At 38.8% G+C, this 28000-nt stretch overlaps 1 protein-coding gene across 1 annotated transcript; it reads right to left on the minus strand.

Moving 5' to 3' along the window:
• Positions 1-343: 343 nt before the first annotated feature.
• On the minus strand, positions 344-26519 carry pcsk2 (proprotein convertase subtilisin/kexin type 2). The gene is made up of 12 exons (XM_026309508.1): positions 26228-26519; positions 24362-24466; positions 18295-18408; positions 17754-17862; positions 17053-17090; positions 11941-12017; positions 10856-10944; positions 10097-10272; positions 7647-7862; positions 5796-5896; positions 4539-4766; positions 344-1180 (listed from the first exon to the last, which is right to left on the minus strand). The coding sequence occupies exons 1-12, from the start codon at positions 26408-26410 to the stop codon at positions 691-693; spliced, it is 1926 nt and encodes a 641-aa protein (XP_026165293.1). The 5' UTR covers positions 26411-26519; the 3' UTR covers positions 344-690.
• Between the last annotated feature and the right edge of the window lie 1481 nt (positions 26520-28000).

The following is a 28000-nucleotide window of genomic DNA, read 5'->3' on the forward strand; positions in this document are numbered from 1 at the left end:
TTAAATAGTTTGTTCCTATCATAGATTTGGCCATTCAAATGACAGAAACGGCACATTACTTTCACTCAGCATGTCTGGTGTGTGTTGTGAATCATTCAAGTGCTTTAATAAACAGCTGAATCGATTTATTTAGTATATGTCAAAGATTATGAAATATCAACTGAGGACCACAGGCTGCAAAATAAATCACACGTTCCTTTTCTTGTTTATATAAACTGTGTCACAAAAATATAAACTGAAAGACGTATCACTGCTCTGTTTGCAAGATATTAAACTTTAAGTAGAATGACACTGAAAATCATTTACAGTCACAAACTGTACAACAGTTGGCAGAAGAGGTGCAGGGCAGTTAAAGCAAGAGCATGAAAGAGGGGATTATATTTGCTTTATGTACAATTCTGTATAGTAAAAATTCACGATATAGTTTGCTTTCTCTATGTAGAACAGATTATTAAATGTTACACTTATGATTAGATTACAAGAAACATTCATTGATGTTGGGGGGGTGTTAATTGAAACACTTGATAACAAAAAGCAGAGTGAAGAGGGGAAAAGAGGTAGACAAAAGAGCGGATTAAAGAGAGACTGACGAACTGAGGAGATGCATCAAGATTTAGAGGACAGAGCAAGACTGTTGAAAGGGAGAGAGATAAGAGAAAATGAGAGGTTTGAAAACATGCAGATAGGATTTTACTTGTTTTTACTCATCAAGCTCTTCAGACTTCTGTCTATAGCCTCATCTAGCTCCTCCTCCAACTCCTCCTTCTTGGACATGGCAAGTTTAGACTGATAATCACGTACTATCTGGTCTATATAAGGGGCACTTTGTGTTCCATGCAGCATAAGAGTCCACTCCTTCAGGACTCCACGCTGTGGCTCATCACCTCGAAAGCCCACCTCCAGGACCCAGGTTCCACGGGGATCCTCGCCCCAGGTGTGAGTGGTCATGAAAGGCCATTTGTCAAAGCCCACCTTGGAGTCGTTGTCGCGAGGCCTTCGGCTCAGTAGGATGGACTTTGTGCCCATGGGTGAGGTCATGTTGATGTTGAGATCACCGCGGCGGCTGGCGTTCACCGTGACCACCGCTTGAACATGCTCCAGGTAACGGACAAAGTTGTCCTTCCCCTGGCAGGCTTCAGTGGTGATGGCCAGTACAAGCTTATTGCCAGACTGAATTTTACTGGGGAAAAACAGATTAAACAAGGTAAGACTGTGTGGTAGGGAGACAGAGAAACAACAGTATTAATGTTGAAAAAGTAAACAAAAGAAAAAGAATAAAATTAAATGAAACAGAACATTAAAATTACAGTATATCACCATAAGCAGATGTCTGTAGCTATCCCTCTCACTACACAGAGAGCAGTAGCAGGGGTGTTTCACTCTACTTGCACCATGATCTCCAATTTTTTGAATATCCCTGTAATTTTGCTATAGAATCATCCAACCCAAAGCATAAAGCCTCATTTCATTTGATATTTTTAGTATTAATCAAACTATTATTTTATAAAATAATCAATTATTCAGCCAGTAAAACATAAAAAATAGTGGAAAAATACCATCACAAGTTCTTGAAGCCCTAGTTGGCATCTTCCCAAAATGAGTCGGAACAATGTGAAATATTCCTTAACTGCCTGAGATTAATTGTAGTATAGAATAATGTATATGTATTCTCAATAGTATCTCTCTATTGTGAATCTGAAGCCTTTTGTTATTAACCCATGTGTAATGTACTATCATACAATGAATGCTCCCCGAATTCCAGCTCCCTTTAAGTGCATGAACATATTCTTTATTTTCCACAATGGATGGATGGATTTGTGAAAGCAGACTGGTCTTGGCATTGTTGCTGCTTTGTGGCTTGGACGACACACTGTTGCTCGCATCTCTGTGGGTGATGGAAAGAAAGCATGAGAACACAGCAGGGCAGGTGTGCTGACCAAAGGCTACGAGGAGGCTTACAGTAACATTATTAGTGGCTATAATAAGGCTACCTCACAGGTGGAGGAAAAAATGGGAGTGGGGTTAGAGAGTGGGGAGAAGGCAAGCAAGACAATACACAGACAGTGAGAGAGACGTGGAAGTTTGAAAAAAAACAAACAAAAAAACAAAAAAAAACAAAAGACCACTATGCTGAGCACTGATGATGTGAATTACTATTCCCAGAAAAACAGAACAATTCACAGTGGGTTGTTACACCACGCATGTTGAGAAATTTGACATAACCAGATATTAGATTTTTCCATTAACAGAACAACATATGTGGGTTTAAAAAGGAGTAAAGTACTACTAACTTTCTTTTTTCCTCTATTTCATTATCATTAAAACTGTTTTTATTGTTTGATTATTATTATTAGTTCATTAATGTGACTGTGAGCATAACTGTTTAGGAGGGAATATGTGTATATTGCACTTTTCAAATCCAAAACAATTTTGTGCACAGCAGGTGAACAGTTCCCATCAGATAATGTGAGAGAGTAATTACAGCAGGCGTTCATAGAGCGGGAAGAGGGATGCCTCTGAAGGGCAGGAACAGTGGAGATTAAAACACCCCCACTGCACAGTGGGGCACTGTGTGCCAGCTCCACTGATAATGAGAAGTTCTCCTCCAGCTAAGTAAGCTGCAGCCAGTCAGAGCAGCTATCAGATCAGTGCTGAGCTGTGTGTTTTGCAAGCATGGCTACGTTGGTGTTTATTGCAATTCACTTGTGATGCACCATCATCAGAGGTGGGCTTGTTGTAATTATATCTCTACCATAATAGAGTCGAGAGTCCAACGCTGCTGTGGAAACAGTGAACTGATGAAAAATATGACACATCCAGTGACACAGCTTTTACTGCACAGCTCAGAAATACCTCAAAAAGAGAATCTATTTCTCCTTCATGAGCACAATTTTAACAAGTAATTATTATTTAGTGTATTTAAGGTTTCCTTATGCCTCAGCAGAACAGTGGCAAGTCACAAGTTATCCAGTGGAACTCAAAATGATCAGGGAATTTCCAAAGTCACAACCACTCCTCATACGAGGGCAAGTCACCTCCACCATTTGTGATGTCCTCAGGAATGAACTAAAAGACATTTGAAAGGATCATCCTTTTTTTTTAATCTTTCACAGCACTCAAGGGAGGCACACACACATACTTTCACACCATGTTGTCATGACTGCATAGTCTGTGGAGCCTTGATTAATAGAGACTAAAATAAGGAATTGGAGGTGTTGGTAGAAAAAGAAAATAGACAAACGTACCAGTATTCAGCTTGCATTTTTATCTTAACCCACACATTGACACTTTCACAAAGCATGTTACAACTCAAGGTTAGGTCACACACTTCTACACACATGCACACCTCCACCTGGTACCCTTTTCTTGGCTGTCAGTCAGTCTAATTGACAGTGTTTCCAGGGCAAGCCGTGCTGTGCCATTTATGGCGCTCTAATTAGAGTGAATAAAAGGGCTAGCCACAGGTAACCACCAAGCATCACACACGAGAGCTCAAAGCCTCAGGATATGATAGATGGCTGGATATCAGAGCCCTTGTGATGTGTGCAGAGGGGGACATGCATGTGGAAGAGAGGAGCTAAGAGTGGGTGGGAAAGAGTGATAAGGAGTGGGTCTGGAGGCACAGAGGAGAAAGTGAAAGAAAACTGTAAATGATGTAAGAGGAGATGCAAAGAGGAACACAGGATGATGCAGCGGGAGACACTACTTAATAAGGGCCAACACCAAGGAGGATAGGAAGGATGCCTTAATGACAGCTCTGTCTGTGAAAGATGGTGGCACTAACTGAGGATCTCCTCCAGAACAGAGGCCCGTTGGCTGGATTGCTGTTGAGAGTTCTGGTAGACTGAGGTAACGTGTTATAGCACATATGATGCTTTACTCCTCTATACAGATGATGTACGAGCACCTTGACTAAGCAATAAGTAAAGACTTTACTTAATACTGTGTTTTGTTGTTTTAAGGAACCTTCATGATCCCCTGAAACAATGTTTTAAGATTTGTGACCCCTCTCCTTCTATTAACCATTTAAGTCTGATGTGGTTCCTCAAAAAACTACAGTTAATTCTTACAAGTGTATCCACTCTCTCTCCCTCAAATAATATATATATTTTCAACCTGTTTTCGTTTGTTTTATTGGGGCTGTTTACCACAATCTGTCATACAGAGAACCAGTTTCGATTTCAATAGACTAATGTATTAAACAACAAACAGTGATTGCCAGGTAATCAGACTCTGTCATTAAAAATCTACAGAACCATCAGTTCTGTACAAATTACACCAGACTACGCAGCTAATATAAATATTACAGTGTTGTGAAATGGATACTCCCATTGCAGCTGTTTTATTGAATTAGGCCTTATTGGGATTACCCAGTAATTAGATGAGTGTGTCTCTTGGTCTCAGCAGTGTTTTCCTTTCAACATCTTGGTAGGGACAGTTTGAGATGATTGAATTTGTAGTGTGCACACGTAATACGCAGTGTGTATCACATAAAAGACTGTATTTAAAAAAAAAAAAACAGTAGACATGTCACTCACTGGGTCTCCTGAATGGATCCAGCTACACAGTGGAAACGTTCAGGCACAGTTTTCCATTCCTTGGCCATTTTCACCATGCTCCCAGCGTCCAGCACACCATAGCCAAACAGGTGGTTGAACTCGAGGCCCACTCCGTTCCTCCTCCACTGATGGACCTCATCATGCAGCTGGTTCCTTTTGGAGGTCAGGACTGACAGGTGCTGCATGTCTCTCCACGTGAGGTTAGGGCTGGGGCCGACAAACACACACACACACACACAAAGGCGGAGGGATACAAGCAGGATAGTGATGAAGAAAAGACAATAGGTTCAACTTAGAAATAGTAGAAGGCCAGACAGAAAAAAAAATATTTAACTTTAGCACCAAATAGCAAAACTTTCTTGATTCATGATTTCAATTTAATTACATGCTTTCAATTATGTACACATCATAGTGTCTGTACTTTGAGGCAGATGGCTGCCTTTGTCTGTCTCTCCATCCATTATCTTGCCTGTGTGTAGCTGACAGCTTTGTTCTGGCTGACTCACTGACTCCACATGGTTCAAGTGTGTTTGGGCAGTAAAAAAGCCGTGCACTCGTACTAACAGCCTCGTGGGTTATTTGCCGCCGGACAGGGTGAGAATCTGCTTCTCCAAACAGCAACATCATTACTGTGTGTGCAAAGCAAATACTGTTTCTTTACTCAGCTCCACTAGCTGGTGTTAGGTAATGGCAGCAGACTCTTGTCAGGTTTTAATGTGAGATATAATGATTCTGAGAGAAAGGAAAAGTCAACAGTTAAAAGTAAATAAAATGTACATATTAAATAGTGTACAAAAATATAATAAACACTGATCCAAATATTTGTTTCTTTGGTGCACAGCTTGTGATAAATACACAATTCTCTGAAAAGTGGGGAAAATATTTTTTGCTTTTGATGATTTCAGACACAGAGTGAGAGAATTAAAATAAAAGCTCATAAGATGGAAACAGAGAGCAAGTCAATAGATATCAAGGCGATACGAACATTCAAGGTTGTACTTAGAAAGAAATAGCTCATAAATGAAAAGCATGAAAAGCATGAAAAGCATTTTTTTCAAATCAAACATTATCCAAATCTAATGGTTGAAAGCATATTATGAAATTATAACTTGTGACTAGCACTTTTTTTTCAGCGAAGAACTTGAATGAGATAAAATAATGTTTTCTAAACACAGCTTATCTAAATCAATAAGTCATCATTATTACAAGTGAATGGAAAGGGCAGTAGAGACATACTTGGCCTCAAGAGCCAGAGCAAAGACACCCGCTGCCTCTGGAGCTGCTGCTGATGTTCCAGAGTGTCGCAGCGTGCAGTTCCCATAGAGGTCTGTGGTGGCCTGAAATAACCAAAACACAAGAACAAGAACAACAAATGCATTTTAAATAAAATACTATACAAAGTTGTTACAGGGCTAAAGATTGTTTCACTGTTTCTGTTATTATTGTTTTCTTTGGGCTCCTCCATTGGCTAAGACAAAAACTGTCTCCCTAGTAATATTGATTAGTACTCACATTTTGCCATTAATAGAAGTGATTTGATTATAGACTATGATAAAACAAACCTTAGTATGTTAAAGGAATCATAATTTCCAAATAATTACCACATTGAACAATAAAAGTGGAATTAGCATTTATCAAAATGATACCAAAAGATTCACTTTATATGACACATTGGCATTAACATGCAGAACAAAGGCAGGAGCTGCCTTAGGAAAGTCACACATGACATTTGCCCTGGGCAGATAATTTAAAAATTTTACTTAATAAAAAAATAACAAATACATAACCCTACTGCTTTTCTGAACCCTCATCCCCCTTAACAATCCACACATTCAATATATAATTTTGTATGATGGTATTTTAAGTTTGTAATGCTTCTGTTTTTATATATATGTTTTAAAAACAAATAAATGAGTATATGAGTAGAGACGTTGTGTTTATATTTACTGAATAATCATTTATTTATTTAATTTGGTGTTTAATTAGAATTGATAACAGATTGACTGCAATTAAATGGGAAACCCTAGGGAAGATTTCTGTCAACAGCCAAAGGTGATTTGCATAATCACAAACACAAACACTGCTGCCTTTGTACACAGGAAATTCTTTATACACATAAGCATGGTAAAGACCCTCAGCCATTCTTCTAAGTATTTACCACCCTAACATTAACCATCAAGGTCAAGGATTTGTTCTTATCATAAGGAAGTAAGCGTCACCTGTCATATTTAAGCTTCTCCCATTTCAAAGATTGTATATGGTCTCTGGTCTGTTGTACATCTTCTAGTATTTCATCTATTCATTTTTCATGGCTCATCGATTGGTGACAATTCTCTGGGCAAATGTTCAAATATCCATGATCCACCTACAGGTACAGCCCATTTGTGTATGCTAACATGTGTCTCTAGATTGAATTTGGTGTGTTACTTGTTTGTTTCATTGCTTTCGGTTTCCACTTTTGTACAAAAAAAACACTTTGAAAGTAAACAATGAATGGTAAAAAAAGATCTAATAATGAAAAGTAGTAAGACTATGAGACAATAAAATGTTTTTCCATTTCTCCTAATAATATTCACTATCTTTGCTTTTTCACCAGGAAGTCTCATTGAGATCAAAAATCTTTTTTGCAAAAGAGACCGCTATGCCCTAAATGCCTTCAATACAGTACTGCAGTCTCTCTGAGCATCTACAGTCAAATGGTGCATCTGGGTAGCCAGGAAGGTAATCAGAGAATAGCTCTTTTCCAATGGAACCTTCATTTTTCACAACCAGTCAGCAATCACAGTGTAACAGCTTCTCAGGTTTTATCCCTGGTCTCATCCAATCTCCTGAAACACAGGCTACACTGCCTGCTGGGCAAAGTAAAGAGGATCTTTACAGTTCATTCTGCACAAGAGGTGATACCTTTAAAAAGACAATCCAAAATATATTGGGTCATCTTTGAATGGTGAAAGTGCATGTACTGTCTAAAATAGAACTTCATAAACCAAGGTTATCAAAACATTTGATGGAATTAACAACAAACAAGTCAGATTATTTCTTTTCCAGTTATGTGAAACCCATGTATTTAAACACAAACACACTCACAACACCAGCTTCTGGGTTCCTCTTGCGCCCATTGCTGAACGTGGATGCCAGGGTGGAGGAACAGCTCTCATCGTATAGGGCAGTGCGTCCATCGTTGATGGCTGAATTGATGGAGATCGTCCACATGCTTGAGGCATAACCATCACAGTTGCAGTCGTCATAGCTACCACCATCTCCTGATGCCCACACATAAATGCTGCCTTTTCCTCCACGGCCCTAAAACAATATCATCAATATACTGAAAATATGCCTCAGTTCTGTTTATTTCTAGTAGGACTTACATGGGTGAACATGAAAATTGGTAACTGGACAATTTTACGTAACTGTAATGATATAGTATGTGCCAGTTTGCTAATTAAGTACACAATCAAGGGCAAAAAATTGATAAAAATTATATACTGTAGGAACGTTAAAGCAACTGAAACATGACAAAATGTTTGGAGGAAAATTATTAGCAAATATATTTTAAATATATAATAATTATCTGCATCAAGAATAAGGTCCATTGTGGTGACAGTGGCTTTTAGTTTAACTTTGTTCCTGTTGGACTTCAGAAGTACATGGGCCTTTGTGTTCATCTTCCAGGGTTGTTGTCTGTGTGGTGGATGCAGAATTTGTTGTCTTACAGAACTTGTTTGTTTAATTTGCATGGGAGTAGGAAAGATGTGGAGATAAACAGAGCATAAAATAAGAACAGTGGCCAAACCGTTCCATGCAATGCAATCACACAAAAACATAGCATTCAAGCAAAACACACCAGAACTTTCTATTCTACACTGGCTCGCAGTCTCTTACACACTAGCATTAAAGTGTATCTCCTTCTAGAATTAAACATGCAAGACAAAGAAAATGTCTACATTTAATTAGCACTAGTCTATGCGTATGTGTTGTGACGCCAACCATCCTGTTACTGTGTTATAAATAACAATACACTACTTTTGTTTATCTTCACCAACAAAGTGCATTCCTACTAAGTGAGTAAAGCAGCTATAAAGCTGAAATTTATCCATCAAACTATTAATTTTGGTAACATGAATGTGAAACAACAATTTAATTACCAATGTGAAAAGAATTTCAAGGTCATTACAAAGATGTAGTATTATGATCAATTTAAATGATGGTACAGATTGTATTAACTCTTTAATCACAGCAGGTAAACAGACAGTACAGTCATCAAGGTATGAACAAATGAAAACATTATTGTCCCTTTTTGTACCCTGCATTTTGCATTTGCCTTCTGTAAATTCAAACACACAGTAAAACGTGATCTTTGCTACTGGAAGTCTTGAAATATGAAACAACTGTGGCTCCACGCAGAGAGCAACCTCTTCACCAAATGCTGCACCTGTTTCTACAAAAGACTCACCATTTTACCACAGGACAAAGGATCAAGTGGGGGATGAGTAGCATGCCCTTCCCTTCACAATGCTTATTTATGCATCTCCATTTCAGTGGCAATGAAGATATTTGAGCATCGTTGAACTCGACTATGATCCTCTGTCTCTGGCACAATCTAAACAAAGTGCTTTAATATTGCATAGCACACTGTGGCATTTATTTCCATCATCAGTGGCAATTTACGAAACCACACAGTTAAAATGCAGACTTAACACCACGTCATCTCTGTTTTTAAAATAAAATAAGTGCATCTTACTTTAATGTTTCTTTGTTCCCTTCTTTTACACAGTACACATCATGTTCAGCCTACACAGTAGCTTATGTAAGTGATCATTAAAATCTAAGAGGCAGATTGCAGAGTGGCTGCTTGATTAGTTGTTTTTGCACGATCAGACATTACAGTCATCTTTGCTCCTACTCAGATACTCACCTGCCGGCACACGGTGCACGATGACTAATCAAGCAAATAACTGGCAGTGGCAGTGTGGCATGGCAACTCTGTGTGTGTCCAGCAAGACTGCCCTTCAACCAGAGGTCCTTTAGCCAATGTTGGCAGACTTTTTAGCGTTTTCACAAAACAGAATGGCTAATTGGCTCTAAAAGCCCTGATGCTCTACTCTGAATTTTTGAGGGCTGTGGTTAATTAATTACGAAAATAGTGCTCAAAGTAGTGTCACACATTAAAGATGGATTGCATGGACTATATGGGAGTGCTTAATCATAAACTAAAGTATTGGAAATATGACGTCAAATAGTTGTTGACATATGGCCAACATCACAACATCATGATGACATGAGAGGAAAAGTCAGGGGGTAACCAAAGCCATTAAGATTCACCCCTTGATTCTTGGTGATGCATCCAATTTGTGGTTTTCAACAGATCCCAATTCATGTTTTTAGAAAACGTCCACTCTGAGGGAACAAATTAAACTCACTGTTTAAAACGTAGCTTGATAAAAGTAGCAAATATCATTTAAATTTACACCAGTGAATTTTTAAACATTTTTTCAAATTGTTATGAAAGACTCAGGAAACCAGTGTTGCATTCTTACCTTGTTGACACCATCAGCCATAGCCTGCAGCGTGAGCTCTCGGGGTCCATCCACTGTCTTGCCATCATCTGTTGGGCCCCAGCTGGCACTGTAGATGTCAATAACCTGCGGCATGTGGCTAATGGATGATGCCTCAATAATGTCAGTCATAAAGGGTTGGTCTAACATCCTGATACCTGAAAGAGCAAGATCACCACATGACTCTAACATTAAAAATATTCTTAGTATTGTTTTATTGTTTTTAGACCACTGCTTGAACCACCTACAGTTAAAATAGGTAATTCATAAAACCTTTTTCAGCTGGTTAGGTTTACAGTATCTATAATGTCAAATAAAACACAGTACAGTACATTTATAATATCTAAACAATTGAAAAAAAAAAAAAAACCTCAATAATTTCAAGAAAGTGATGTCAGACTTCTGAGTTAATAGCGAAACAAATCAAGATAAAGCGGAAACATGGAGCTGTCTGGATTAATAGCGTTGTCCTGTTCCTATGCAGACTCTAACCTCTGCAGTGATGAGAAGTAATTGTGTGAGTATACCATTTAAATATGCATCAATGGTTAACAATGCAGCACCATTCTTCCATAATACCCGAATTGTCATGATACTGACAGTAGACGTTTTTCCCTCAGAGTGAATCAGCTCATCATATCTTTGATCCTTTCATCATACCATTATTAGTTTGCTAATGTTGCTGTCTGCTCATTGTTATTCCTCTCACTGTCCAAACTGCAGCTTGAATATAACACACACCTGCCACCTTGGAGTTGTAGGCGACTCCCACACCACAGATGTTGTTGTTGGCTGCAGCAGACACCTCTCCAGCACATCGTGTGCCATGACTGATGATAGCAAAAAGCAGAGAATATACTTGAGAGGATTTGCATGAATTAGCATGAATTTACAAAGTCTACTATACTGGTAAATCTTATCTCAGGTTAAGTGCGAGATAAGATTTACCAGATTAGATGCAACTCCAGTTTCTGTTGACTTCTTGTTTATTAAGAATGAGCACTTTGTTAATAGAATCGTTTAGCATTTTACATAGCCATAAATCAATTAAAATTAGCATAGACACGCTGTAATTCTGTGACCTGAAGAACATTAGCTCAGAGGCAACAGGATTCATCCAGCCATTTATCCATGATTCATCAGAGTCCAACTGAATATGTTTGCACATATCAGTGTTTTCTGTGCACTATGTGGCATGTGTCTATCTCTACATCCTTCTGCTCCCCACAGGGACACCACAGAGTCAACTCCTCTCTCCCAGCATGCTTTGCTACAGACAGGGAGCTATTTATAACAACCAGCTGATTAGCCAGCGAGTTGTGCCTGGCAGTCAGCAAATGCTACAGTGGCAAACCTACAGTAAATAATCCTTTCTCACTTCCACATACTGACACTCTCACTCACACACACACCACAAGACAGCAGGTGCAGATGAACCAGGAGAGGAGGAGAATGAAAATATTTTTCTTTGTTCCAGTCCTCGACATGTGTTGCAGTGGATCACCCAGTGTTATTGGGAGATTGTTGTCAGATAAGCACTATCAGACAATAGGTCACCACTGTGAACACTGCAACACTCTAGACTTGTGCTAGTTCTCCTTTATCTAACTTAGCTCCTCTAAGTGAGTGGGTAAAAATAGGCATTAAATTTTCTGTTTGTTGTGTTGAACAACACCTTTATACTGCATCATTATTTCTTAATGAAACTATGTGAAGAGAAAATCAACAGAGGCTAGCTGCCTGACTCCAAAGAGAGCACACACACGTGCACATGAAAACCCACTGGGTGCGTGTACACATAAACGGGGTGGTTGGGTGAGCTTTACCTGTTGAACCAGTCATCTGTGTAGCGTGGAAATGGGAAAGGGTCATTGCTGCTGAAGTCATAGCTGGCATCGGCGTTCTGAAAGGACCAAATGGATGCATTAACAAGAACAATAAAAAATAAAAACAAGAGAGATGGCAGAGAAAAGCATTTCATAGTGAAATGCTGGCCTATGATGACAACCTGTTCTGTCATCTGGAGCCAGCAGTAGGGAGTCATTTAAAGTTTGTCTAAAACATGGTTTGCTAGTTTAAAATACAGATAGTTCTAGTTTAGTAGGTGCATCTAGCTAAAACAACCACAGTTTAATGGAATAGTTTGACATTGTGAGAAACACTCTTATTTACTTTTATAACCAAGAATTAGACTGGAGGATCAAAACCACTGTTATTTCTGTATGATAAACATGATGCTAAAACCAACAGCCTCTTAGCTTTGTTAGAGCATCTGGGCAAAACAAATAGGATGTTCCAAGTGAGTTCACAGCAGTGTTATTCTGCTGAGTTTCCCCTTAACTGGGCAAACCCAAATACCCTGAATACCATCTTCACTTGCTGCGTATTAATTGTATGATAACTTTCATTCATTGATTTTATTCATAAAACACGACTTGTATGTAATATTATATATTTGACTATAGCCTGGTTTCTTGATTAACAAAATCTAACTTTACATTTCTATTAACCTGCATCAACCTCAAAACAGTAACATTATAACTTAAGTTGATTACCCAGAAGTAATTTAAAATATGCCTCTCCATTCAACCATTGGTGATGTTCACTAATTGCTCACTCAATGTAAACAGTTCCTAACACATTAAAATGAACCAGACACACATTTGCTGAATTCCTTTGGATATTTTGCTATTCTCTGGGACCTTTATGGGGAGTGAAGCTACTGTAGTGACAGCTTCCTGGTCTGGATGTTTGCAGACATAAATAATCAATCACAGATCTCCAGCCAACTATGTAACAGATTAGGATCGCAAACTATTACTTTTTTGTTACTGTCATATCAGGTTGTATTTTAGTACAGAACATTTGCCCTGCTTTTGTTTTGCATCGCTGCCGTTTTAACTCAATTCACAAATGAATTTCTTCAAATTGTCTGGATTTTAAAACCCAGACTATTTATTATAACCTTGACAATCTCTTTTTAACTCTAATTTACTGAAATATTTGCAAAAACATCACTCTACCACATTTGCAGTGCAAACTATAGCTTCTTAAATCACATTTGAAGTTAAAACAACCTCTCCATAACAGTTTCCATCCAACCATAATATTACAAAACCTTTACACAGAAGATTTGCATCTAATGCTGTTGCATTAAACTGGCAAGAGAGTGCATATACATATGGACATTTATCTAAACTTTGATGCAATACTTGAATGAATCTTTATTTTGTGGTGATGGAATATGTGACTGAGTAATGTGTGGCCACAGCAGTGATTTCAAACTGAGAAAATAATGGCCCAGTCAATTTCAAATGACCAAAAGTAATAGGATCAGAAGAAGAGCAGCAGAAAAGAAAGACGGCATAAGAGACACATCTGCCAGGGAGACATTAATGCATTCGGCATAATTATCAAATAGCCATGTCTGAAGGACACACACGCGCACAGATTAAAATTTAACAGACATCCTTGGGAAAGTCTCACCCTTATTGCTTTTTCCTCATATGCTATTAAAGTCAGCTTAAGCGGTCCTTTACCTGTCGCTCATGTGACTTGGAGTGCTATCTATTTACTCTGTGTGGCCAGTCACAGGCGCTTTGTCTCATCATGAGTATGGAGAAGCCACAGCCATGTTCATTAGTCATACACCCAAACACATCAGATCAATTTTTGGGAGCTGCTTTGACGCTCAGGCCTGACAGCTCTCTTGGATGGCATTTTTAGGATGGGATTCAGTCAGTGACAAAAAAGACAACAAAGCACTCACTGAGCAAATGGAGAAACTATAATTTTGACAATGGGGAGAAGGTGACAGGGTTGCATGATAATGCAGATGAGGAGAGACATCTCTGCCATTGCTTCAGTAGATATGATGATAAATAAAAGGGGAAATGATATCTAAATGATTTTTATTTGTTATTTGTGACAATTCCTGTTTTCGTTTTTAAGGAGATATAAGTGTCAAAGATATAACAATAAACTAAAACATTTTAAAACAGCGACCTGTCCAGGGTGTACCCCTGCCTTCCACCCGAAAGAGAGCTGGGATAGGCTCCAGCAGATCCCTGTGACCCTGGTTAAGGAATAAGCGGGTATAGAAAATGGATGGATGGATGGATTTTAAAACAGCAGGTTGCACAACTCCACCTGCAGTGAACCTGGTTAAAAAAAATGAAAAGTCTAAAACTAGGCTTAAAAATGTTATTATTATTCAGAGCAGAACATTTGTGAAGAAAGAACAAGCCACTCTAAACCATTTTTTATGTCAGGAGAGTGTGTGTTTCTCTTTTTCAATAAATGGAGTGAAAAGTGCCCCAGTAATAAATGACACAGGAACATGTCCATAAATCACTTACTGTCCTTCTCAAGCTCATATCTTCTGCTATCAATCAGACTCTGCTCTTCCTCCAATGTCCTGTGATCAACCAGGGTCGGGATAATGGATTGTGCCCATTCTTAGCTACCTCACCTTTCCCCAGCAACCTGCGTCTGCTCCTTAGAGCAGACGGTACTTGAAAGAGTAATGACTGCCATAGTGGTAGCCAGTATGCCTTGTTCTTCTCAATTCAGATGTAGCTATAACTAAACCAAAGGCAGCTAAGGGTGGTGTCATCAACTTGGTAGATGACAAAATAAAACAGACGGCTGGGTGAGAATCAAGTACATTTACTAAAGTGCTGTAATTTTGAAAAATTGCTGTACTTTAAAATTTTGAAGTACTTATACTTTCATATTGTTTATATTTGCGACTGTAATCCACTAGATTTCAGTAGAGAACATCGTACATTTTCCTCCACTAGTGTACTTTTCTTTGTAATGTACATTGAAAATTACAAATTACTTTTAAGATTTTGATTTTATGTTAAAAATAAAACACATAAGCGTAACACTTTGTTATACAAAGTTAAACCAGTGGCTCCCAAACATTTTAGCTTGTGCCCCCTTACATAGACATGGTGCTGACAACCTAAGCTGTAAACTAGTTGAGCCTGTGTATAATGCAACCTTGCTTGGAAGAAAAAGTACAATTAGCAAAATTATAACACAAGGTACTGCGTGTAAATAGTTGTACTATTAAAAAAATCTTCTGAAACAATATCCATCAGAACAAAATAGAATGATGTCTCTTCAAGGTAATTTTATAGACACTCTCCTTTTTCTTTTTTTCATATATCCATTTTTCATATAAATCCAAACAAAACTAACATATGACATAAACTTCATAGTAATGTGACATAACATGCTTTCATGGAAATGTCCAAGGGTTTACAAAAAAAAGTAGCACTTGCTAGAGGATATTCATATAAAGAGGCATAATACTCAATAAGAAACCTCTGTATCCCACAATTTTATTTGAGTCAGAAAAGAAAAGGTCAAACACTGATCAATACTGCTTTTACTGTGAAATCCTTCAAATATTGTAGTAGGCAAACAAACAGCCTACCAGTATTGATCAGGTGCTGACAAGCATGGATACAAAAAGAGTAACTGTGAACACTGACTCCTGTGCAGTACTGAGGTCACACTCAACGTCATCATTGTTTTATAGTATAATAGTATTAGATTTGTTTATTCTTTTGCTGTAACAACACATTTACCACTACCACTATCATTATTTAACTGATATTAAATATTGTGGTCTCTTAAAGGAACTACAGTATGTCTGCCACTATATCATCTTATAATACTAGAATCTGTTTGTTTGTAAATATTATTGAAAAAAACATTTAAAGTGCTATAAATATTGGCATTTTCAGATAAATGTGCCATGAAATTGAACTACCAAGTTAGAAATTCTTCATCTCAGGACACGTGGAGCCTTACAAATTAAATTACCATATCAAAATATATCTTGATCATCACATCAAAGGGAAATGCTTGACAAACAACAAGCACATAATCCATCACCCTTGTATAAACTAACATTTAGCTGTCAAATGATACACAACTACACAATCAATTCAAATCTAACTGAAAGATGTGATGATACCAAAACTACATTTTATTCTGCTTTTTATGTTTTATTCATGTGATACCAGGAGGTCTTTATGGGGTCTGCAAAACACCATGACAACAGTAAAAAAAACAGGATTACATACATGGTGTCTTGTGCGCACGCGCTCTCACTGACACAAACACGCACTTTAGATCTATGCACAGCATGATCCATCAATCCAGTGGAGCATGCTCCTGCATCACCCCGACTGAGACTGTTATTTTTGGGCCAAGACTCATCTCTGTTCACAGGCAAAAAGCATGCAAACACAAGCAAAATGGTGGTAAATGTACAGACTCATGCACACAGACAAAAATAAAACTAAGCCACTTTTAAAAGACTACATCTTAATAAATAAGTGAGATAAGTGAACAAACTACTGGCATTCCTAAATAAAATTATTGTAAAAAACATGAATATAATTGTCAAAGGGGGTATTTTGTAGCCAACAATGCATCATGACTCACTTTAACGCCTCATTTTAGTCTGAGAGAAGATCTGCACTGTGCAGTCACATTGACGACACTACAAACTTTATAGTCAAATCAAACTAAGCCATCTGCATTTCTATGTTCATTTTAGCAATCCTTCTTGTCCTTTAAGGTTTTATCAGTATTCTAGAGATAGAGCATCACATTATGCAGCACCAACTACCCTGGCATTATCTCTGCTTGTGACAGATCGGCCTGCCATTGTGCCTGCCACAGTGCTGTGTGCATTAACATTAAACAGCTTGGCTGGCCGTCTGCTTGTCTCGGCGTCCTCCAGGGGTACAAGGAGACTCGGCAGCCATGAAGGCAACTTGGAAAGCACCTGTCATTGCCCGTGGCCCACCACACGGAGCCCATGAAATCCACCACCTGAACCCCTGCTTCACTCATTAACAGCAATTCAACAAACTGAAGGAAAGTATGAAATTCATTAACACGGAGGTACTCACATAATTTGATGCCAGGTCCGGATGTAGATAGTCAATACCTGAAATGTAATTTTGACATCAATTAGTGATTAAGGATGAGAGGGAGTGAGTCACAGAAGATGGCATTACTGCAACCATCTCATTGCTATTACTCTACAATTTTATACTTTTTTAGTTTTTTTTAACACTATTATTACTGAACAAATCTGGCAAATAAAAGACATAGAACAGTGCTGATATAATTAGTTGATTAATGAATTAAGAGAAACTTCAAACTAAGAATCATTTAAACCTATTATAACACTTTTAGCTCCATTTTCTCAAATGCAATCTTGTGCCTATTAGTTTTTAGAATTATTTTGTATAGTTATCATTTTTGTCTATTACATCTTATCCATAAAATATTTCTAAATTTTATAAATACATGGTGTTCATTATACAGTATTTTGAAAGGTTGGTCTTATAATCCATCACCCCAATGTGGTTACTCACCCTGAACAGAGTAAATCAGTCTAAACCGGTATATATTCTCTAGTGTACCAAATTCAACATATCAGTGGTCACTGTACATATTCTGGAAAGTAATCATTTGTTAGCTTTCATTGTAGTTTTAAATAAACAGATCTATTTAATTAGTATGATGGATATATCCAGTTATAAGTTATAATTGAGTGTTTTCAGATAGGGCTCAAGGGTATGAAACAACAGCACTTTATACTCACCATCATCCATGATTGCAATGGTAACTCCTTTGCCCGTATAGCCTAGTTGCCAAGCTTCAGCCACATTAAGATCCAGCCCAGGGGTCCCATCTGCCTGCCCTGTGTTTATCTGTTTACTCAGACAATATAGAGAACATCCATGACTCATAGTACCATTTAGAAATTAGTCAACATGGATGATATATGCACATGTGAAGGGGAGACTATGGATAAGGACTGCTTTGGGGTGGGAGAGAGTGGGGAAAATATCAGCAACATGGCACATTCATCTGATATGCCAGATGAATGTCGGGAAGCTTGCCACAGCATAAGGGTCACGTTTGCCAGTTATGGTAAACAAGAAGGGGAGGAAACTAAGCAGCATGAATGCACCGATGAGACTGCATGGATGGGATTGGCCAGGCTAATTAAAGAATGAATTACAATGCTGATTCAGAAGGTAGTGGGAAATATGCTAGGCCTCAGTATAATTAAGGCTGAAGAATTATGTTCACGCTAAAGGTCAAACATCACACAGACTGCTGCTTGGCTGATTACTCACCAGATACCACTGTTTGGTGAACAGAGGGTCACTCATGTTGACTTCAATATCATTTATATTTCTGTAGCCTCGCTTCTGACGACTAAAACCCTCTTGCTCAAAGACATTCTTTACCTGAGAAGGAGGGCACAAGAAATCAGGTTATGCTCCATTTAAAATGAACAACAATCTCACAAAAAGCATCTTACAAAGAGCAAAGGAAACCTCGGCGCATAACGGTGCCTGTGCTCGAAAACATAGGTAAACATATAGTGATTGAGAGTTATGACGAATAAAATATAGGCACACGCTACTCCGTGCACAGCAAATCAGCAAACCCAGCTGTGCTCTACTGTTACATAAAGGCAGAACATCATGTAAATCAGAGGAGCTATTCTTTTTCTTCTAATCAGACGGGCTCCAGCTGGAGCCAAGGCTCCCAAATTCATCTGCCACACAAGAGATGGAGCATTTTTTTGCAGTAAATTTTTCAAAACAAAAAAAAGCTGCAGCAATTACACTCACAAATATGCTTTTGCTTCTTTCAATCATCAAAGACACTTAGGCAGATGAACAGCTGTGTTTTGGATTACAAATGATGCTGAGAGCTGCTACAATACCATTATCAAGCACTAGAAGATAACATAGGCTACAGCACATAAATAATGGGCAATAAATATCTCAGATAAAATTTGAGTGCTTGATTAGCTGGCAGTTGTCTTCAAAAACATTAGATGTCTTTGACAATGATGCTGTATTGTCATTTACGCTACATTTACAAAAGAGAACCTTTCACTGCCTTCAGCTCTGGCAGTAGTTGCAGGAACAACAGTTCTATTCAAATTGAGCGTCGCCTTTTCTGTGAGGTTTTGCTGAATTGTGACAAATAACCACCTTCACACATTTATAAAATCTGAAGAGGTAAAGGAGAGGTAAAGTCCTTTAATCCATTAGAGTTGGCAATAGCTATACCAAGCCAAAAATGAAGCTCTCAATGTGAAATTTATTAGCAGCAATCAGCTTATCACCAAGGTCTTAGGGACAATGCAGTCATTTGATGGATTAGCTGCTTTTCCCTTTTTCTGTTTCTTTATGTGTTCTTGTGTGTGTCCAGCAAATAATAAATAAATATATGGCTTAATTGCCCAACTGACAAAAAAATCCTTCTATACTCCTAAAAGTGCTGATGGTAAGAAAAACAAAAAATGTCTTTTTCACAGATTCAATTCCACTTTTTGAAAATGGGTTCCTGTGGCTAAATGCTCTGCCTGTGCTTTGTGCATTGTCCTGTGTTTACCACCACAGATAAGACAGCAGAGCAGCACTTAAGATGGCCATTTAAAATGGCCAAAGCCTATTCATCCACATCTTTCCTTTATGACATAAGCAATCAGGAGGCAAACACACACAGTAAATCAACATGTCAATAAGTAATTCAAATGACCAGCCAGTCCAAAATACTAAAATTACTATTACTGCATATTTATTCGGGGGGATTTTAAAACACTGAAAATTATTTTGCCAGTGTGTGTTTTATTCTTTTTGAATTGACCTCATGTTGCATTTATGATTATATTCAGAGGAAAAGTGCCATCACTTTCTGCATTATCCCTGTACTGCCCCCTCCCCTCAATCCATCATCAATTTATTCCATCACTTGGCAGGAGAGCTGGTATTTCCCCAGAGACAGCATGTCATACTGCCCACTCACAACATCAAACAGTGCCCATGCACTGCCATCACTCTCCGCCTTTGCCCACTGCCTGCTCACAACGCTTCAGTTCTCCTCAAATCAGAGAGATGTGCTGCCTCTCTCTTTTCTCCTTGTCCTCATTTTCCTCCTGGTTTTTCCAGGCATGTCTTTTTCAGGGTCAAGGGATGCTGCTCATTCACAAAGATGTATTCAATTTTCTATTTCCACCTTTTTTATTTACTCCCACTCTTTAGTGCCTAAAATAGACGTTTAATGTATAGTATTTTTCTCATGTAAAAATGTGGGAGGAAAGAACCCCAGCTGGCTGGATGGATGGGTGGATGGACAGAGTGCACATCAATGTTGGACCAGACACAAGTAAGCACACAGTGTTCAAGGGAGAGACACAAGAATAAGATAGTGGGTGAGTCAAAGTGGGTCAACATGTTCCACTATTAGAGTCTAACAAAGAACAGGGCTCCCGGGAGACTACTACTACGTAGTACATTCAGCGCTGTTAATCATCATGATTTTAAGTATTTCTAAGTATGCTATTATTTCTTTAAATGTAAAATCTCTCAACAGACTAAAATTGTGGCACTCTTTTATACACATTAACACATTATTTTGTTTTTTTTCCTCACATTTTTTATAAACGTTCAGATGAAACAGACAAACATACATACTTTGGACAGAACAGAACACCTGATATACATCCATTGTACTGAAATGAAAATAGGAGGAAGACACTTCAGCATGATAAACAGGCAACATTAAATCACACAAGCTGACCTCATCCATTCCAGAGATGCACAGAAATCAATAACTACAATGTCACATATGAGCATGTCAGGAATCTGATTAAAATCCTTGCCGCATCTGGAATGTAGACCTGCCAGTGTCCACAATGTCCCACTTCCATTAGCTGTATTAGCTTGGTGGAGTGCTTTGCATTTATTTTCATTAGCACCTCTCACAACCACAATTACAGAGGTTAGTTGATTGTCGGCTGCAGGACCTCCACATATACCACCTCCAACGATGGACAGAGAAACACACAGAGCTCAGCACAGAGTCACTGTTATTTAGGACACTACAGATTGTTGTGTTGTATATTACTTACTACAGCTGAAACTATGCGTTGATCAATATGTGGACCAAAAAAAAAAAAAAAAAGTACACCTCAAATCAAATCAAATTTATATAGCACTTTAAAAAAAACATCCAGTTAACCAAAGTACTTTATATGAAAAATAAAATCATAAATATAATGAATAGAAGAAATAAAACCACACAACACAAATAGGATAGTCATTAATTAAAAGACTACTATGTATTAAAAGCCAAGGAAAATAACATTTTAAGTGATGATTTCAAAGTTGCCAAGTCTGTAGCCGCTCTAACATTGAGAAGTAGACTATTTCATAATTTTGGGGCTGTCACACTGAAAGAACAATCACCCCAGGGCTTGTATCTGGTGCTAGGAACCTCTAAAAAAAACAAAAACAACAACAACAACAAAAAAAAAACTGACATGATGATCTAAAGGATCTTGTTGGTTTGGTAAATCACTGAGGTAGGGACGAGCTGAACCATTTGGGGTCTTAAAAACAAAAATCAACAACCTAAAATCAATTCTGAAATGGACTGGAAGCCAGTGAAGAGAAGCCAGTACTGAAGATATATGCTCCAATTTTCTTGTACGTGACAGAAGGCGAGCGGCAGCATTTTTAACAATATGGAGATGAGAGAGGGACAAAGCAGTACAATATTCAGGTCTGGAAGTGACAAAAGCATGAATTGCTATTTCAAAATCATTAAAAGAAAGGAATGACCTGACTTTATTTAACAACCTCACTGGAAGAAGCTCATTTTCACAACTGAGTTGACCTGTTTATCAAACTTCAAGTCACTATCAAACATCACCCCCAAGTTTTTTATAGTTGTCTCCAGGTGAGGATCCAGGGGGCCAAGACCCCTGTCAAAGGCAGTTATGGTCACTAAATCACCAAAGAGCACACATTCAGTACTGTTTTAGTTAGAGTTTAAAAAGTTACAGCCAGCCATGTTCTCAATTCTCAAATAATGACTGTAGTGACAAGCCAACCATTGCTTTTCATGGTAAATATATCTAAATATCGTCTGCATAAAAATGAAAAGAGAGGCCATATTTCTTTAAAACAGATCCCAGTGGAAGCGTATAGAATGAAAACAGAAGTGGTCCAAGAACAGACATCACAAACGACAGGTGATGAAGAGGAGGAACAGGTACCAATATTAAGAGTAAAACTTAAACTTCTTAGTGAGGTATGACTTAAACCAATTAAGGGGAGTTCCTTGAATTTCACATACTGCTCCAAACGAGACAAGAGGACTCCATGATCCACTGTATAGAAAGCAGCAGTGAGATCGAAGAGAACATGCTGCAGGGACTGACCATATACAGACGACAGACTCAAAAACATCCTTAAACTGTCTGGCTGACATTTAAAACTGTTTTAAAAGACCGACGCCAGGTTCTCCTACATGTAGTTAGGACTGAAGAAAGAGCAGTCAGGAGGGAGAAGTTCAGAAAATACTTAACGTTAGTGCTCACCTTCCTTTAACCAGGTCTCTGTCAGAAACATAAAATCCAATCCCCGCTTTATAAAGAAGTCTTTCGGGGGAAAATTGTTGGCCACCGACCTGACGAGACACGGGTCGGGAGTAAGTGAAGTGGACAGACGTCCACAAAAGCAGACCTCCAAAGGGCCTTGAGCCTGGCAGCCACTCCTCCCCTCTTACCGCGTCTTGTAGAGGTCTTACCGGCAGAGGTATGTCGGTGTATCTGCCAGTAATGGTGCGAGAGAGTCTGAATGATCACAGCCGCTCAAACCGGTGTATTTTTCAACACATAAACGAAAACAAGGAAGGACCGAGCGCCAGTAAAGCTGATACATCTAGAGTGACAGTCAACAGAAACAGGAGAGACAAGAAAGATGGACGACAAACCACAAGCAATGGCGCCATCTTGAACCTGTTCTTGTTGCCTGTTGGCAGACACTGATCCTATTGTGATAATTAATAAAATGTGAAGATGGTTTTATAAGGTTTCAAACACACACTCACACACACACGCACACACACACACTGCTTCCATCATTCAGCTGTGAGAATTTGCTTCGTCTTCTTGTCTTACACACTGTAAACTAAATATCTAGGTTTTAAAATAACAATCTGAGCATGTCAAAATGAGCTCAGGGAAACTGTCTGACCTTGTATAGATGAAACAATTTGTGAATAATTGAGAAAATAATCAACATATTAATTGATCATGAAAATGATCCATAGTAGCAGCTCTATTATGAAGATAAAGTAGCATGCTGTACAAACTAATAATCACACCATCTGCATTTACAAATGTATATTGGCGAACCAGAGTAAATGCTGCTATCACTTTTACTAACACATTAGAATATAATAGTCGCATATTACAACAAACTTCTGTCATAATCATAACTTTATAATTTATTATATTCTCTAATGTAGAAGTAGGACTATAGATTTAGCCACTGTTGTCACTGCATATTTCATGTATCTTAGTAAAGTATTTCAAAGGAAGTGCTTCACTTCAATGCATAAACACAAAAATACCACAACAAGAAAACACATTCAAAGTAATATTTAGAAAATAAAATTAAACTATCACCAAAAGGTAAGTCTAAAAAAGATAGTATGTGACTTTGAGTTTGCTTTTGAAATAGGAAGGTTTTTAAAGGGTTTTTGCTTTATTGCAAAACCACTGTTACTTTTTTGTTGAGAGTAGATGGAAAGATCATTATGATACATCAAGCCTTCAGCAGTGTACTGTAGTTCTACAGGGTGCTAAACATGGTCCATTTATTTAACTCAACAGCAATGGTGAACAATTAGTGATAAAGGGTATTATTTTGTCTTTGCAGCTAATGCATCAACTACAACTCACAAATTCACAAGATGATTTATTTCCTGCTGCTAAATGGTACAGAACCACTGATATCAGTCACTATTCAACAGCACAGTTTCTATAAACAGTGCTAACATGAACAAAGAAACCAAGACACTGATTGGGACAACTACTCATCGTAACATCATCTATGTACACACTGTTCATATACTCAGAATGTCATTAATATATAATGTGGAGAATACCATAACATTAATAATTTTCTTAAATGCATATTGGTATATGCTAGTCTGATATTAATGTCTGACTACAGCAGACAACCTCGGTACATAGACAACTACAAAAATATTCAGATTATTAAAGCAATTCATCATTGTGCAAAGTGCAGGAGTACCCATGCTACTGTACAGTAGGCACATACATACTGGAAAAGGCACAGTGTGTGTGTGTGTGTGTGTGTGTATGCATACCCTGTGGTCATTTTGGAGCCGCTGTCTGCTGCGGGCACTGCGTTTGCTCCGCCTCTTTGAAGTGTCCTGAGGATAGAAGTGAAAGAGCCCCTCTGCAAAGGGAAGCTGCGTAAAAAGAAAAGCAAGAAAGACAGATCAGGAGCAGGAACAGAGATGAGCAAGCACAAAGACAGCAATCAGAAAGTGCATGAATGGACAATCAAAATCCAATCACAAACAGATCACAAATTGAGAAGAGGGACAGCCGGTCATCCTTCCAGGTGGGAACGAGGGCAATGATTCCCTGGCTTTCACTGAGAGCATAGCACTGGAACCAGCCATAATAAACCACAAGGGTAGGGAAATGAGATGCATCAAACAGTGCTTTCCCTCCAGCACTGTGCACAGATTAAAGACCTCCTTATGCTTTAGAAACACCAGGGTACAGGTCAATCCTCAAAACAAATGCTTTCAGATGCAGCTGTCAGATTTAATATGGAAATGAAATTCTTCTGAAAAGATGAGGATTATTCTTATCTTCTACTGCTCTTTTATTCTACTGTTGTTACCAAAAAACAGATGAAAGCTTGTGTATGTGATACATTATTCCCCTTGCAACACATTTCTTTCATCAATTAGGATTGTTGGATTTTGACTAATTGCAGATATCTCTCTCTGTCTTTTTTTGTGTTCACATTTTATGTGTGTCCCAGTCCTGTGTCCCAATCTTGTTAATTAAGCAACAATAGAAGATAGTTCAGACATAGACATTGTTTAATGATGCTTATCCCATCCAGACAAATATAGCTGCTGATTACATAACCTGGGAGACAGTAGATGGGGGGATGATCTAGTGCCTACAAGAAAAGGAACTAGCAATCACAGAACTTGTGATGCTGTATGACCACCACAGAGATAGCACATTATGATGACTTACTGATTGAAAAAATGTTGTTTTTTTATCTATTCTGGAGGTAAAAAGAAAAAAGAAATTCCTCATTCAGAGCAGCATAGACCTCCCACTACCTCCTCCCTCCCCCTGTTCACTGCTACGCCTCAGTGGCTAAGGCTCCAGCCAATTTCACCCACACATTTATTTCTGACATGTGACAAGGTAGATACACTGTAAGGGAATTATTTCAACTGGTCTTTCATAAATGGATGATTACGTCTTTTGACATGTTGTGATTTGTGCGGCGTTTGTCATTTGCTTGAATAAGATGTCTGTGTGGAAGGCCATGTATGTCACGATGTGCAATCTCTGAATACGTGTGAGATCTGAAGATAAAGAAAGATGTGTTTTGGCTAAATGTTTCACAACGTTTCAAAGTAACTTCAACAAAAAAATCACAGATCTTCCTCGTCCAACAGTGGAATTTAGTGACTAAACACACACAGATGAATCTCCAAGGGTGAGATCACAACACAACTTCATGTGGTGAGAAACCCCCCGTGTCAATGGAATAGGTTGTGCTTTTTTTAGAAGAGCGTTTACAAAAGGTGCTTTCCTTTGCTCCACAGAGAAATTAGATGAGTTTCAATATAACAATGAACATGATCAGGGAAGAGTTTAATTCCCAGGAGCCACAGGCCAATGGGCAACCTTCGCCCCAGAGCCTGCAGTTTTGTGAGAATGACGTCATCAACTTAAGAAAAAGTGTGATGAAGTCAAACCAGAAGAAAAGTGTTTATGTGGCTAAACATAGTGTCCGGTTATTTCAGACAGTGAGAAAGAACAAAAACGAGGCCAAACTGGGTTTGTGTGTTTTAGTACTTAATGTTTTCATTTGCAATAATAACCTGCATAATTTTATTATCATTTGGTTTCTTCAACAAACAGGCAAACAATAGAAGAAATGCGTGTCAGTGTTATCCGAGCATCCCTACCTTTCTTGCACTCTGGAACCCATGTTGTGCTGCAAGTTGGTGCGCCTCATCCAGCGCGTTCTCTCGCAGCTGAACCAGAAGATGGTCCGTTAAGACTCCTTCGGCAGTTTGCGTCGCAAGCAGCAGCGCTTTCAGCAGCACTATAAATCCCACGGCTGTCCCATGGCGGGGAGATCCACGCATCGTGTCTGGATTGTGACAAACCGCTTGTTTGCCTGCCCGTCGGAGTGAGATCAGTGTGCGGGATGCTCCTCGCTGGTGATGGGAGGAGGAGGAAGAGGATGAGGATGTAAAAAGGTCGAATCCAAGCTATTGCGGACGCATGTCTTCGTTGTCAGCTGATGAGACCATTGGAAGTTGTATTTCACCGAGGTGTACGCGCTCCAAATGTGTGTGTTTCGAGTGGGAAGGTTGTGTGCTGTGGACCAAACCTGCATCCTCAGCTTTCTATCTCTCCTCCTCCTCCTCCTCTCATCTGTAATTCATTTACCTTCCTCGCTCGGGTAGCTTCTGCGCGTGACGTTGTACCAATGGGCTCCGGCGGGTGTGTCCCATTGTTTCCTCACCCCGGATGAGCCCGCAAGGGCACTTTTCAGCACCTTGGACAATTCCTTCCATCACCCTCAGAGTTATGGGACATTTACTGATAAGACTGGATATCTTGCGCACCACGCTCACTATAACCTTTTTCAAATGAAAGCCTTCTTTTCTATAGGTAGATTTAAATAGCACAGTCCTATAATAGACCTATACTAGTCAGCCTACAGTTTCTGTAAAGACACACGTTTATTACGACCAGTCTGACCCTCATCATGTAGTGGAATGTAAAAAGAGTCCCATTGGCCTATAATTGGTGATTTGGATGAACAGCAGCTTGTTAGAAAGAACCCTGTAAAAGCACTGTTCTTACTGATGTTGCTCATTAAAGGACTTTAGTTCTGCTCCTGCTTCCCTGCTGCTATATGGGACATGAATGGGATTCAGGGTTGCTGGGGAAAGACATAACAGTGAAAGGAGAAAAGCAAGAGGGAGAAATGAGTTCCTGTGAGTGTGATTCTAATTTCCTTCACACGGACAAGGATGTAGTGAAAAGAGCCGTCTGTCTTTACATGCTGCACAACTGGCAGTTGTTACTCTGGTCTTTTCAGTTCAGCCATGAGGACCTGATAGTGGTCACCTTATGTGACAGGTTATTGCCCGGACTTAAATAAAGATGCCCCCTGAGCCCGGTTCATTGTAACCCATTTAAGAATCAGCAGGTTTTCCAGCTAATAGAACTGTTTTTGCACAGGAACATGTGGGTGTGAGTGCAGCAGGATTCTTTTTGTGATTTAAAAAAACACTGCTGTAAGATCTGTTCTCACCTGTCACAATTCATTCTGCCCTAAAGCTCACATTGTGAGCCATGTGAGTCATAGTTTGTATTTAAAGTGTTCATATCTGTTAAGTCAGTATTCACCTGTTTAAAATGCTAATGATTCATCACAGTGGTCTAATGTCACATGCACATGTTCACTATTACATAAAACTATATGAAAGGTGTGGTGACAGTATCACATGAATCAGATATCCCAGAAGTCAGGAAAAACAATGACGGCGTATTTTGTATAAGTGCTGCTTTACTAATCACTGTTTCCATGCTCCTTGCAGACCTCCTCCCACACTCCTGCCATTCTGCAGCACATAGATTATTTTGCTTGGGCAAGCCTGCATCCTTCCCTTTTCTATCATCAGTAGACCATTCTTTACTACTTGGCCCCTGTGACTGATCAA

Source organism: Mastacembelus armatus, chromosome 15 (genome assembly GCF_900324485.2).
Source record: "Mastacembelus armatus chromosome 15, fMasArm1.2, whole genome shotgun sequence".
NCBI classification, from domain to species: Eukaryota; Metazoa; Chordata; class Actinopteri; order Synbranchiformes; family Mastacembelidae; genus Mastacembelus; species Mastacembelus armatus.

What these genes read in the sequence shown, in the direction of transcription:
- pcsk2 (XM_026309508.1), bottom strand. Translation starts at nt 26,410, where the DNA reads ATGCGTGGATCTCCCCGCCATGGGACAGCCGTGGGATTTATAGTGCTG. An exon ending in ACAGATGACTGGTTCAACAG is followed by an intron (nt 10,945 to 11,940) that starts GTAAAGCTCACC and finishes TGCTATCATCAG; the next exon opens with TCATGGCACACGATGTGCTG. An exon ending in GCTCTGGCTCTTGAGGCCAA is followed by an intron (nt 4,767 to 5,795) that starts GTATGTCTCTAC and finishes TGTCGGCCCCAG; the next exon opens with CCCTAACCTCACGTGGAGAG.